Source organism: Boleophthalmus pectinirostris, unplaced genomic scaffold (assembly GCF_026225935.1).
Source record: "Boleophthalmus pectinirostris isolate CB_2022bp ecotype Guang Dong unplaced genomic scaffold, ASM2622593v1 HiC_scaffold_21, whole genome shotgun sequence".
Classification (NCBI taxonomy): Eukaryota; Metazoa; Chordata; class Actinopteri; order Gobiiformes; family Gobiidae; genus Boleophthalmus; species Boleophthalmus pectinirostris.
Window position 1 is genome coordinate 17,108,560 of NW_026571175.1, and position 13,170 is coordinate 17,121,729.

The following is a 13,170-nucleotide window of genomic DNA, read 5'->3' on the forward strand; positions in this document are numbered from 1 at the left end:
CATCGTTCCTTGAGAATCACCTAGTTTGACACATCCGTGGGCTGCAAGCCACAGTCTCTGCCTGTAGTCAGCCATGCAGCACACAGGTGGCACCTCTAAAGGGTCAAATACACACATATGCTTTTCCACATACACATAAGAACACACTGACTTAGACTTACAGCTGCTGCTTCTAGTGTACACTGTCAGCAGATGTGAAACACACAGAGCCGTGTGGAGTGTTATCAAACCACTATCTGTCTTCATACAGAGTGTGTGGCAGCTCATCCAGGTCATGCCGCTCATATGAAAACATGATGGATTTTGTTTGCATTATTTCAAGTATAACACCTGCTGCTTCAATTGGTTAGGTTGGATGTGTTGTGACTACTTGCAAAAAATGAGCATCCCTGATACCAGATGGAGCCAATAGAGCATTGAGCAGGCTAATGAATGACTGTGACTTCCTGAATAGTGGGCGGAGCTTGATGGTGTCTGTGGCATACTGCGTGTGACACAACTAATTCTCCACAGTTCCTTGTGGCGGCAACCTGACGTCTCGAACTGGAACCATCTTATCTCCTGGCTTTCCAGAGCCCTATCTCAACAGCCTCAACTGTGTTTGGAAAATCACTGTTCCAGAGGGGTCAGGAATTCAGGTATAATTATACAAATAATAAATGCCACTTCATTAACTGTACTAATGTGCTCATTATGTCATTGTCTTTTTATGCTTGGATTGTCTTATAATGTATGGTATAACACTGAAGTGTCTATAATGGGCCTAGGGAAATAATAGCATCTTGGAAACATTGCAGCATAGATCAAAACAATTATCAAGATCCTCCTCAAAATAAATCTATTTATTGACTAACCTCTTGTTACCATGATTAGTAACTGGTATAAATCCAGTATCACTTAACAATGACTCAACTGTTCTAGCCTAGCCTCCAGTAGGTCCATGTTTGCTATGATTATAAATACATCAAAATTTAAATAATAAATAAAGTATAAAGCATTGTAATTGAATTTTTCATCATTTTGCATCTTTTTATCTGATTATTGGCATGCGGTTTACATATTGTCACTCTTGGATGCGTTTGTGATTGAACTCCACCAGGAATCTGTTGGCAGAGCCTCTGGGGCAGACTGATAAAAAGTTTTTAGGCTTATGCCTCAGACTTTGTAATGACCTTAGAGCACTCCCTCAGCTATTAGCTCCACCACCCTGGCAGACTGTCCTTGAAGGTCAAATGCACATAGATTGTTGGTCTTTATTCTAAACAGCTGTAAAGAAAACTTCTAAAGACATGTTTATATAGCACTTTGTTAATTAAGACTATTACTATTGTTACTGCTAACTGGTAAATGGTACAATATTTGCAAGCTTTATGTAGTGAATGTAGTTGGAAATTTTTGCTTTATACTTATTTATATATCACTATTTATCTCTTATTACTTCTACTACAAATAAATTACTGTTGAGGCTACCACCATTCCCTGCTTCCCCCATAACACTATACTTAAATCTAAACTTGCAGCCCCTCATTCCAGCTTGTATACTTCCAAAGTGCTTCACCTTCTTGGCTCAGTCTCAACCCACACCGTGTTTGCCCTCTCCTAACTGTTGTTGCCGTTTTACCACCTAGCAGACGCACATTAAATTGGAGTGTCACGATCCAGAAGAGAACTTAAAGGAGTGAGGTGCCTCGCTGGCACATTTGCTCTGGAAACTCTAATGAAAGATCAATCTGTGATCTGCCGCGTCTCCCCGGGAAGCGCCACAGCCCCGACCGCCCCTTTAATTGGCTTGTATCCGATCTATAACCATCAGAGGCAGAGCTGAGCAGCACAGTGGATGTAAGATCAAGAATGAAGGACAGTTACAGTAGCATGCAGAAAAAGTAGATAAAAAGTACTTTCCGAGATGACTTAATATTTAAAGGCATGACGAGAATAAAGCTCTTAGAAAGGATATCACTATTAAAAGGTATATTCAGTTATGTCACTCAAAAGCTAATGAGCAGTTTGGTTCAAAGTTTCATGAAAAACAAATCAATATTATAGAGCTTTATGTCTTATTTAACCAATTTGAAGCATCTTTCTTTTATGCACCATGGGTTATGTATGTGAGCCTGCCTATCACTCCCCAGACCAAACGTTGTTAAATTCATTTTCCGCTGTACCCTTCTCTCCATCTCTATCTCAGATTCAAGTAATCAGCTTCGTCACAGAGCAGAACTGGGACTCGCTTGAGGTGTTCGATGGAGGAGACAACACAGACACCATGCTCGGCAGCTTTTCAGGTATTTTATTTTGAAATATATTTGTACATTTCTTAGTTACACTTAATATAATAATGACACTTTAATTAGCCTTATTATAACACGAGGACAGTAAGGACAGACTTTATTCTTAGTATTACTTAATTAAAGGATTACAGTTAGGAGTTAGGATATTATTATATGTATTATTTAGTTATTTCGCCTGTATCATTTCAATTAATAAACTATTTGTTCATTATGAATTAAGTAAGTAAGTAAGTTTTTTATTTCTATAGCTCTTTTCACAGAAATTTGTCACAAAGACGCTTTACAGATCATTAAACTTTAAGTCTTTTTACATACAGACTAAATAGGTGTAGTTATTCTAAAGTTTTAGCCTTTTCTCTATAGTTCTCTATAGTCTATAGTTAACTTACTTAACATTTTATAAAACTTTAAAATCTGGTGTGAAGGTTGCATATAAATTATAGGCCAGCACAGTTGGCATGAAATAAAGATGGAATTAGAATATGTATATTAAGACACATTTAAATTTATACACATGTGATTTGCATTTGAATTCATTTCCATTTCTCTTAAAGTAGGGCACTTACTCTTGAGAATACTGCGCACAAAGGCATTCACTTTTGGAAAATATGGCTAATAAACATACTGATGCATATAATCAAGTATTTTAGTGGGATTCAGTATAAGCGTTTTTTTCTTGCTTTTAGATAGGCGACTTTCTCATTTTCATTATCATATGATCATAGGGAGTGGTAATAGTGATATCCTCAAACTAAGTTAGAAAACTAGGCCAGCTCCTCTGTAAAGAACAAGTGATCAACATGATTGGAATTTTGTAAAAGTTAAATATTATTATTAATTACTAGGATACAAATCTGTTTTCCAAAACGTGCAAAAGTTCATCCTGTGTTACTACTTGTGTTTGGAAAGTAGTATTGGTAATACTATTTATTGGTAATACTTTTTCAAAATAGATGCAAATTCAACTTATTTTGAATTCATAGTACTGGTAAATGTTATGTATTTGTGAGTTTCAGCTTCCTGTTATCTGTGACAGCTTGGTGGCTGTTTTAAATGGATATAACATATTTGTTTAAAATTGTTAATCGCTGTGGCACTGTTCATATTTTTTATCATTCTGAAACCCATGGATAGGGAAAAGTTTACTCCAAATGTTTCTCCATACCCATGGATGTTATGTCTGAGTGAATGAGGATAGGCTATTCTAACTAGTCATTTCTTATTAACAACAATTGGAACTAGAAAAGCACTCATCACTAATTTTTTATATAAATTGCGATAAAATCAGTCTTCTGGATCAGATCCGGATCAGCCTTTGGAATATGAAAGAGGATCCCATTGTCCATCCCTGAGTCAAATTTCATGGGGTTTGGTCAATAATTAACCGAGATATTGAGAAACAAAATTTTTGGCCCCATTTACCACAATGTTAACTAAAATTTCAAAGTGATCCAGAATCCAGGATTTCTTCCGAATCACCCCCAAAATGAAATCAGTTCTTCCTTTTCATCAAAATCGGTCCATAACTTTTTGAGTTATATTGCTAACAGACAAACAAACAGACAAACGCCGGCAAAAACATAACCTCCTTGGCGGAGGTAATAACTGAATAATTCTTAAAATGATGCATTAGGTTACATACAAGCTCCTTCTCCTTTCTCTTCCAGGCACCACAGTTCCAGCTCTCCTCAACAGCACCTCCAATCAGCTCTACCTCCACTTCTTCTCTGACATCAGTGTCTCTGCTGCTGGATTCAGACTGGAATACAAAAGTGAGTGTCTGATCCGAGGACAGTTATCTACAAAATCATTCTTTTCTACAAGGTTTCAGAAATATTTTCAACAAATCGTTTTTTTTAAATTTTGTATTGAATTAGTAGTAAACTTCCCCATCCCTGAATATTTGCCAATTTATCATTCCCACAGCTGTCTCTCTGACCAACTGTCCAGAGCCGGTGATTCCTATGAACGGCATCAAGGTCGGCGAGCGCCTTCAGATGAATAATGTGGTGTCTTTTCAGTGTGAGCCCGGATACACTCTTCAGGTAAGATCTCCCAGTACACAGCATTTTGGGCTTTATAAGAAGTTTATTCAATCCAGCAAAAGAAGAGCAGTGATATTAGTCTCTGGTACAAAACTAGAGAGAAGACTGTGTTTTTAAAGTTGGCCGGTAAATGCTCTATCAGTTTTTATGCCCCTATATTTCTCAAGGCTAAAATACATGCTAGAATCACTTGTCCTCTTGCTGACCTCTTCTGACTAGAGTTGTAGACTAATAATAGTGTACTTTTGAATGGTAGATGTTCTTACAGATTGTAGCAGTATCTTCCCACTCATATTTAAACTATGTTGCTTAAAGGTGCAGTGCACCTTCTCTGGCACTGGGTGTTCCACCTGCTCGTCTGCCTGGAATATCCAACAATCTCATTGTATTTTTCTTATTTAATCAAGTGTTTTTATTGTGGAAGTACATTTACATGAGTGCCACTCCACAGAACTTGTGCTGGTGGTGCCACAAGTCAAGATGGCAGTGGCTAACAGTGTACTGCACCTTTAAAGTAGTATACATTTTAAACAAGCCAACATCAATATAAACCAAGAAAAATAAGTGTTGGAATGGCAACATTGACACATGGTACAAATACATTTTGTATGTATGTAGCACTCCCACAACAGAAAAGATCTGTTGTAGTGAAAACATTTGCTATTTTTCATTCCTCCGCTGTTTAATTACCTTTATATGCTTGTGGTTTTCTATTGTCCTCTGTCACCTCAGATGGATTGAGTCATTTGGCTGACACATGGAGTCATGTGGAGACAGACAGCAGGCTTAGAGCAAAGGCTGAGCACAACAACTGATGCAGTGCCTCATTTGCACTGCTTTCTGTTTTGCAGGGTAATTCACATATCACCTGTATGCCTGGGACTGTTCGTCGATGGAACTACCCCCCTCCTCTTTGCATAGGTAAAACACTTATCTTATTCTTTTTTTGGCCATTTCCTCATGCCGAGTTGTTCAGTACATTTACATGCACAAAGAGAAATGTGAAATATTGCTCCAATTACAGCAGTTTAAACTACATGCAAATGCTACACTGAACTCTGTAAATTGCCCTACCCCACCTGGATAATGTAGGAAAGTCTGTACAGCTCACTGTAATTAAGCGCTGAGAGGCATTCTGGGGCAGACAGTAAACAATAAGAACAGTGTGAAGTTTAGAAAAAACATTTGAAAAGAAATCTGTTCTTTTCTGTTTGTGGAGAGCATAACAACAAGCAAGGCGTAGCTATACAAAAGTTCTTAAGTGGAAAAAAAAACACACACATTGCACATTGAGAAAAACACATTTTTCCTTGTTATTATTAATAGTTTTGGCAGCTAAAAGTAAGAGATAAACTATTGTTCCTACACCACTATCTTACACTTTTTTAATATTTTGTAAATGCTTGAGTAACTTTAAATAGTCTTGCCTATTTTTACTATCTTTTCATGAATTTTTGAGTTAGTGGGGTTCTGATTTGCTAATAAAATGCTTGTAAATCCTCTAAAAGCTCAGTGTGGTGGAATACGTGAGGAGATGGAGGGGATGATTCTCAGTCCCGGTTTCCCTGGCAACTACCCCAGCAATAGTGACTGCACATGGAGGATCTACCTGCCTGTTGGTTTTGGTATGCATTATATATAAAAAAAAACAACAACAAAAAACTAAGAATAGGTTTCATTTACAGTCAAAAGCATTTTTTCATTGTTTTAGGTGCACACATCCAATTCCTAAACTTCTCAACTGAGGCCAACCATGATTTCCTGGAGATTCGTAATGGACCACTGGATACGAGCGCTGTGATTGGTCGATACAGTGGGTCAGATGTCCCCTCCTCTCTCCTCACAACTTCACACGAGACCACGGTGTATTTCCATAGTGACCATTCCCAGAACAAGCCTGGGTTTCGATTTGAATACCAAGGTAGGTAACCGAACAGCCTGGAATTGACTTAGTGGGATGAATTCTTGTAAAGCCATAAAATTACTATAATGTTAAATGAAATGTGTCAGACTAATCAGCACGGGAAGCCAGTAAATCCCACGCACCTATAAATTCCCCATGTAAAACCGCAGATCACTTAACTTATTTCTTCACTTCTGTGCCAGTAAAAGGCTTCAGTGCTTTTGTATGAAGTAGTGTCAAATAAATTATTCCTCTATATAAATCCAACAGGCGAGTTTATTTTCCAATTCAACAACTATGATGCCTAAGTGTGCTTCACTCCATTTACATAATAAGTGGGTTATGTGCACTGCATTTGCACACTGGCTGGAGACTTGTTTTCTAAATTGCGGTTTGGAACATAGCAATAAGCAGATTTAGATACCTTAATATTGTAAAGATATGTTAAATGCATGGATGTAATTCTAGATTGTTAGAAGGGGGAGACAATAGCTCAGTTGATAGAGTGCTCGTCCTCTGAATTTGAAGATCGGCGGTTTGAAGCCTCCTTTTGACATAAACATCATTGGTAGAGCAGCAGATCCACTGACCCCCACAGGTCGGCGATGCGGTTCCAGCTCCTACAGATGAATGATGTTGTTGTGTCCTTGGGCAAGACACTTAACCCACCTCAGCCCCATTGTTTGTGTACACTGGTGTATGAGTGTGTGTGTGTGAATGGGTGAGTGGTCCCTTGATGTAAAGTGCGTTGAGTGCCTTGAAGGTGTAAAAGTGCTACACTACCAGTCAAAAGTTTTAGAACACCACACTTTTTCCAGTTTTTTTACTGTTTACTCTTTACTTTTGACCAAAACATTTTCTAAACTTTTGATTCATGAAAGTAGCCACTTTTGGCAGATATAACAGCTGAACACACTCGTAGCATTCTTTTTACAATAGAAATCAAATATTCTTCAGAAAGTTCTTCTCCCATAAGTTCCCATAAATGTGTGGCACTTGTAGGTTGCTTGGCTTTCGCTCTTCTGTCCAGTTTATCCCAAACCAGCTCAGTGGGGTTTAAGTCTGGAGACTGTGCTGGCCACTCCATGTTCACCAAGCTCACCATCTTGTTCTTTTTTCCTGAGGTAGTTTTGGCAGAGCTTGGACTTGTGTTTTGTCTTTTATCTTTTTTTAACCTCTGGCTGTTAAGTTCTTACCTTTGTACCATTTCAAGCTGTTCATTGGACTTGCATGACATGAATTGCAATAAATAACTTTAAAAATGTGGGTTTTCTAAAATTTTTGACCAGTAGTGTATATAAAAATGTGACCATTTACCATTTTTTATAAATATGTCAAACAGCAACATCAAACTAGTTAATTTATTCCAAATCATAAACCAATTATTGAACCATTTAGGTACAACAATATTAAATGTGCACTTCATTTTTATCCTAGAAATTCATCAATGATCTATCTACTAATGTAAATGACTTGCACAGAGTTTGAACATGATTTAAATGTCAAACCTATTTGAAATCATAATATAGTTTTAATGGTGCCATGGTAATTTAGGTCTTGGTAGAATAATACTAAAAAGCTGGTTATGTAACAACTGGGTCACTGCTAAATGGTAATGGATAAAATTGGATTCCACAATCTGACTATTTAGCAGCACTGGGCCCACTCCTCCCACGCTTTGATATTTGCATAGAATTATTTCACAAAATGATTTTGAAGTGGACAGAATGTATGACTTATGTGGTGATGAAACTATCTTTGTCTTTATCTTATTTTATTTTATTTACTTATTCGTTTAGCTTACGAGCTTCAAGAATGCCCAGACCCTGAGCCTTTCCGCTATGGTGCTGTGGTTGGAGCTGGCTACAATGTGGGCCAGTCCATCTCCTTTGAGTGCTTGCCTGGATATCAACTGATGGGACACTCCATCCTCACCTGCGAACATGGCACCACTCGAAACTGGGACCACCCTTTCCCTCGATGTGAAGGTAAAACATACTTGAAAATATTTGTGGACACAGCAAGTCATTAATAGAACAAAAAAAACATTATCTCAGAACCAATACAAGAGATGCTAAATTGAATACAGATTCATCATTTTTCTCCTTGACCCATATTGTTAAATGGTTGTTTAATAGGACGGGCAGATTTACACAGGGAGGGCATAGCCTTGACATTGGGATTGTAAACATAAAACCGAGATAAACTGGATTCGACAAAGAAGCTATTTTTAATCTGCAATACCCTTTATAGCCAGTAATGGCATGGTGGAAGTAGAGAAAGCTCCTTTAGACTGTAGCTTTTATAACTCATCATTCACCGGAGATTATTTTCTTTGTACAGACCCACAAGTGACTTAATCAAAGCTGCACCCACAGCTTTTGGTGACAGGAATAGCATGTGTTTTCTTTACTCTAATGCATTATACTACTTGCTGTCACAATACACATTTGTAATTGATTGGTTGGTCTGTTTCCAAAGTCTCTTATACTACTGAGAATAATCATAGTATTTTCTTCTATTTATTTATATTTTTATTTATTTTTTGACTGGAATTAATGTTATTTTCATGAAGTGCTACTTATCATGGGTTATGGCTGCCTGTTATAGACCACATTTTGAGGACTTTTCCCCATTCAAAAGACATGATTTCTTTCTTTTGTTTTTTAATTGTTAATTGCCATGACAATGGTCCTAATTTTTCATCATTCTAAACACCATGGATTGATCCAGTACAATGATAATAATAATCATTCAAAAATAATAATAATAAAATAATAATAATAATAATTAGAGAGGGAATGATTTATTATAAGAACATTTGATGCCAGCTAGATTGCGCAGTATATTATAGTTTCCACTGCAATTAATAAAAAAAATAAAAAATACAAGCCACCGGTGACCTCTATGTAAATAAATAATCAGCGACATGTGTTTTGTTCCGGCCAGGCCTGCTAAGCAAACACACACACATATACACTTGTGCTGACATGTTTGTCAATGGCAGCAGCCAGAGGTGCAACTCCATAGAGTGTCCTGGGTTTAATCAATCGCTTTGATCAATAGCTCATTTAACAGGTAAGGCAGCATTAGAGGAAGCAGCTCAAGTGCAGGGCTAAAGCAGGCAGCACAGGCTCACCGCTAACCTAAGAAAAGAACGGAAATAAAACAGGCACGTCTTTTGCTTGGGGAATGATTCCATAGCACGGTATCCAAGGGTGTGCCGCTAAGCTCAACTCCCGATCGGGGTTTTACTTGAAACGGCTGCACTTTGGTGATTATCACGCCTTGCTGATTCTCCATGCTCCACCACAGAGACTATGAGGCATCTCTCTGGGCACCAACTCCAATGTTAGTCTCACTAAATGTTGAGTTGGTTTGAATCTTTTAAGCCCCCCAATATTACACAGCAGTCGGATATACCCCTGTGACCCAGAATTTAGAAATGTGTACTCTCTTCAATCTATTTTTAACATTAAGACATTTTGTGTGTGTTTCCTACATGCCGTGTACAGTTTAGAGCTCTGGCCAAGTCACAACCCCTTACATCATCTTCTCCAACTGTATTTTCACCCCCCAAAAGGAATGGGTTGGAGTCTTATCTTAGGAAAACACTCCCTCCAAGTCCCTACTTGCTAACAGGCTTTACAGGCTAATCTTTAGTGCAGACAAGTGCTTGGATACCAGACACTGAGCAAGGATGAGTGGTTGAGAGATACAAGGAATGGGAGAAAGGGATTTTTAAATATTTTTATCTAATTTGCTAGTAATAATTCTTTAACAGATTACAGCATTCACTTGCATTGCTTGCTTCCTCAGTGCCTTGTGGCGGGAACATCACCTCAGACAATGGGACTATCTTCTCCCCCAATTACCCAGAGGAGTACCCCAACTCGGCTGACTGCTCCTGGCTCATCACAGTGGCCCCAGGCTTCGGCATCAAAGTGAACTTCACACTTCTCCAGGTCCATGGACCCCATGATTTCATCACAGTCTGGTAAGCAGCTCAATCATATCATATAAAACAATATATCCCAGTTATCAATTTATTCCAGTCGAAATCTATATTCTTTGCTGACGACTTCCTGTCATTCCACTTTTTACTAATCTTTTATGTGCATGACCTTGTGTCATTCTACTAAGGCTGGGTTATATGACAATATTGGTTGATCCTGATTTTTTATTAAATGTTTGTCTTTTTATCTTGAGCGAAAATGGCTTTCAACATTAATTCCCTGAACATAAACAAAATGCTTTAATCATTGCCAAAATAATGTCTAATTTACTCTTCCAAAGTCTAGACTCTGCTCCAAACCACATGCTTTTACTGACAGAGGACTGGCTGTAGGCCTTTTCATTAAGAAGACCCAACCTGATCAATGACAATTAGAAATGCCTGAATCTTGATCTCAATTCAAAATTCGATTCATTGCACAACTAGTCAACCTTTGCCATCAGTTACATCATGTTGTGGCAAAATGTACTTGCACATTTGTTCACACTATTGATTTCTGTTTTCTTGTGTGATTGATTCATACTACGTTGTACATTTAGCATATTTTTTACCACATCATGCTTTTCATTGATCTTTCCATTACATGGACAATAACATACATAGTGTTATGGATTTAGGGAAAACTCCCACATGACCTTCCCAATAACTGTCCAGGCCGACAGATCCTCCATCAGAACAATTACACAGTGTGCCAGTGTGGCTTTTTGGAATCTTTGCACCCCTACTGGTCAACCATGAAAATGCTCCATGTCCGTAATATATATTTTTCTGCTTGTAATCATGCGGAGAATGTAATCCCCAAATTTGGTACAATCCGATAATGTTGAAATTTCTCTGTGGATGTGATGAACCAAATGTGAGCTCATTTGGACCAAATACCAGGGACTAGTAGCTTTTTACAAACACTCTGTGGCAAATTTTTGATCCAATATGGCCAACTTTCTTCATAGGGGTATGCGCCAATTCAACTTTTGGCTTGTCTTATTCTTCGCTATCACTGTTCTGAATTTCATTTGCCTATGTCAAACTTTGCTTGTCCCCACTACCATGGGAGGCCTTTTCTAGGCGACACTGTTGAGTGGGGTCACTTTGGGCATTGTCGCGATGGCCGTTTTATCGCCAGACTGGTCAATCCCATACCCGGTTTGAGGACTTTTAGACGATCAAAATCTCAATCGTTTGCAAGGAAAAATAATACTAGAGAAGAAGAAATGGGTGAAAAACAATAGCCCTTGCTAGTTACTCTGATACTGGCTCAGGCCAAATAAGAAAGGATAATCAATATATGGGGCTACAGTAGATCAGTTGGTAGAGTGTTTGTTCACTGAGCTGAAGGTTAGCGCTTTGAATCCCTCTCTCGACATTAACATCATGCCGTCTTTGTGTCCTTGGGCAAGGCACTTACCCCACCTTGCCCCTTGTGTCTGTGTACACTGGTGTGTGGATGTGTGTGTAAATGGGTGAGTGGGGCCTAGATGTAAAGTGCTATTTAAAAATGTAACCATGACCATTTAACAATATCAGTGTTTTTTTTATCTATAGCATGGATAACTTACTTATATGAGATTATTTTCTATATACAGACAGACAATGTATTGTTTTAACTGAATTCATTTTTAAGTCTTGAACTTGCCTCACTCTTTGCCCTCATACCACCAATAGACATGGCTACTGACTAAGCAACACAAGCCACAATGATCCAAAAGCAATGAGTGGATTTGTCTGAGTTAAACATGTGCTCTGTTTATATGTAATATTTGTGTATTGTGGATTTTTGTTTACTGCTGAAGGTCTTCTTTTTGTCCCTGTGCCATTTCAAGTGCGCAAAGCCTCTTTTCATCACCTTCATAATGCATACTGAAATCCGCCATATGTGCGACCAAAGCCAGTATTTCGCATGCATGACTTTTGCCAGTCCCAGTTGATCTCCCCTTCCTGAGACCAGCTTTAAAGGTCCCAGTTTGCAGTGAGACCGGATACGTGACTGTCCGCCAATTTGGCAACCTGATACTAACATGAAAGTCCACTTTGAGTCGTTTGATGTCTTTTGTTCCTTGTTATTTCCATTCAGGATTTGTTATAAAATACACATTGTTGTCAGTATTTTTTTGTGCAGTCCTGAAAAGATGGAAGAATAATTTAAGGAATGTTGCATATGAATATCTTCAATCAGTATGTACATATTGATTACAGACTATCTGAGAGCATGTATTTGTACTTTCTACTCCACAACACTTTTGTACTGGACTGAGTAAAAATGTTTTTTATTGTTTGAGACCTGCTGACCTTTTTTTGTTCATAGTTTGAACAAACAAAAAAACGATCACAATTGTTTCTACTGAACAAAAATCAGCGTAAATCTTAGCAAAATCATTACAAAATCTGTGTGAAATATTTTTACTTTATACTCTTTAAGTACATTTTTAAGTACTTAAATACTTTTGCTTTGTAGATTTTTTCATGTGATATGTTCACTTTTTTTTTTTTACTTTTACTTAAGTAACAAAATCAAGTACTTCTTCCTTCACTGGAGAAAGGTAAGCAAAAGGCATAGTTCCAAGATTCACTTGCAACTTAATGATCTTAATTTTTAAACATCTTACACGTTCTAGATGTTTGTTGTCCTCCAATCATGTCTCCCAGTTCGCTCTGCATCTCACCACTGAACTAGCCAGCCAAGGAAATAGGCCCCGTAATGGTGGCTTGGCCAGAGAGCTGTCAGGCAGCACTCCCCAGCCAGCCGTTTCCAGAGCTTCTTGTAATCTCCTATGCCCAGTCTGACAGCCAAAGACAGATGGTTTTTAAGCTGAATAGTTGTGCCACAATCCTGGGAGCTGGCTTAATCGGCCATGCCCACACCGGGGAACTGCCAAAACGGAGGCCGCAGCTTCCAGAAGGTCTGCTCCCTTTGGACGA

General features: G+C 38.2%; 1 protein-coding gene across 1 annotated transcript in view; it reads left to right on the forward strand.

The window, feature by feature from the left end:
• Positions 1-13,170, forward strand: part of csmd2 (CUB and Sushi multiple domains 2) — a 228,716-nt gene that overhangs the window by 185,703 nt on the left and 29,843 nt on the right. Inside the window, exons 36-44 of the mRNA XM_055157502.1 lie at positions 514-638; positions 2,189-2,285; positions 3,959-4,063; positions 4,218-4,336; positions 5,188-5,257; positions 5,845-5,961; positions 6,048-6,257; positions 8,039-8,227; positions 10,059-10,236. Of these exons, the coding sequence (XP_055013477.1) occupies positions 514-638; positions 2,189-2,285; positions 3,959-4,063; positions 4,218-4,336; positions 5,188-5,257; positions 5,845-5,961; positions 6,048-6,257; positions 8,039-8,227; positions 10,059-10,236 (1,210 nt within the window). The remainder of the gene's footprint in view (positions 1-513; positions 639-2,188; positions 2,286-3,958; positions 4,064-4,217; positions 4,337-5,187; positions 5,258-5,844; positions 5,962-6,047; positions 6,258-8,038; positions 8,228-10,058; positions 10,237-13,170) is intronic.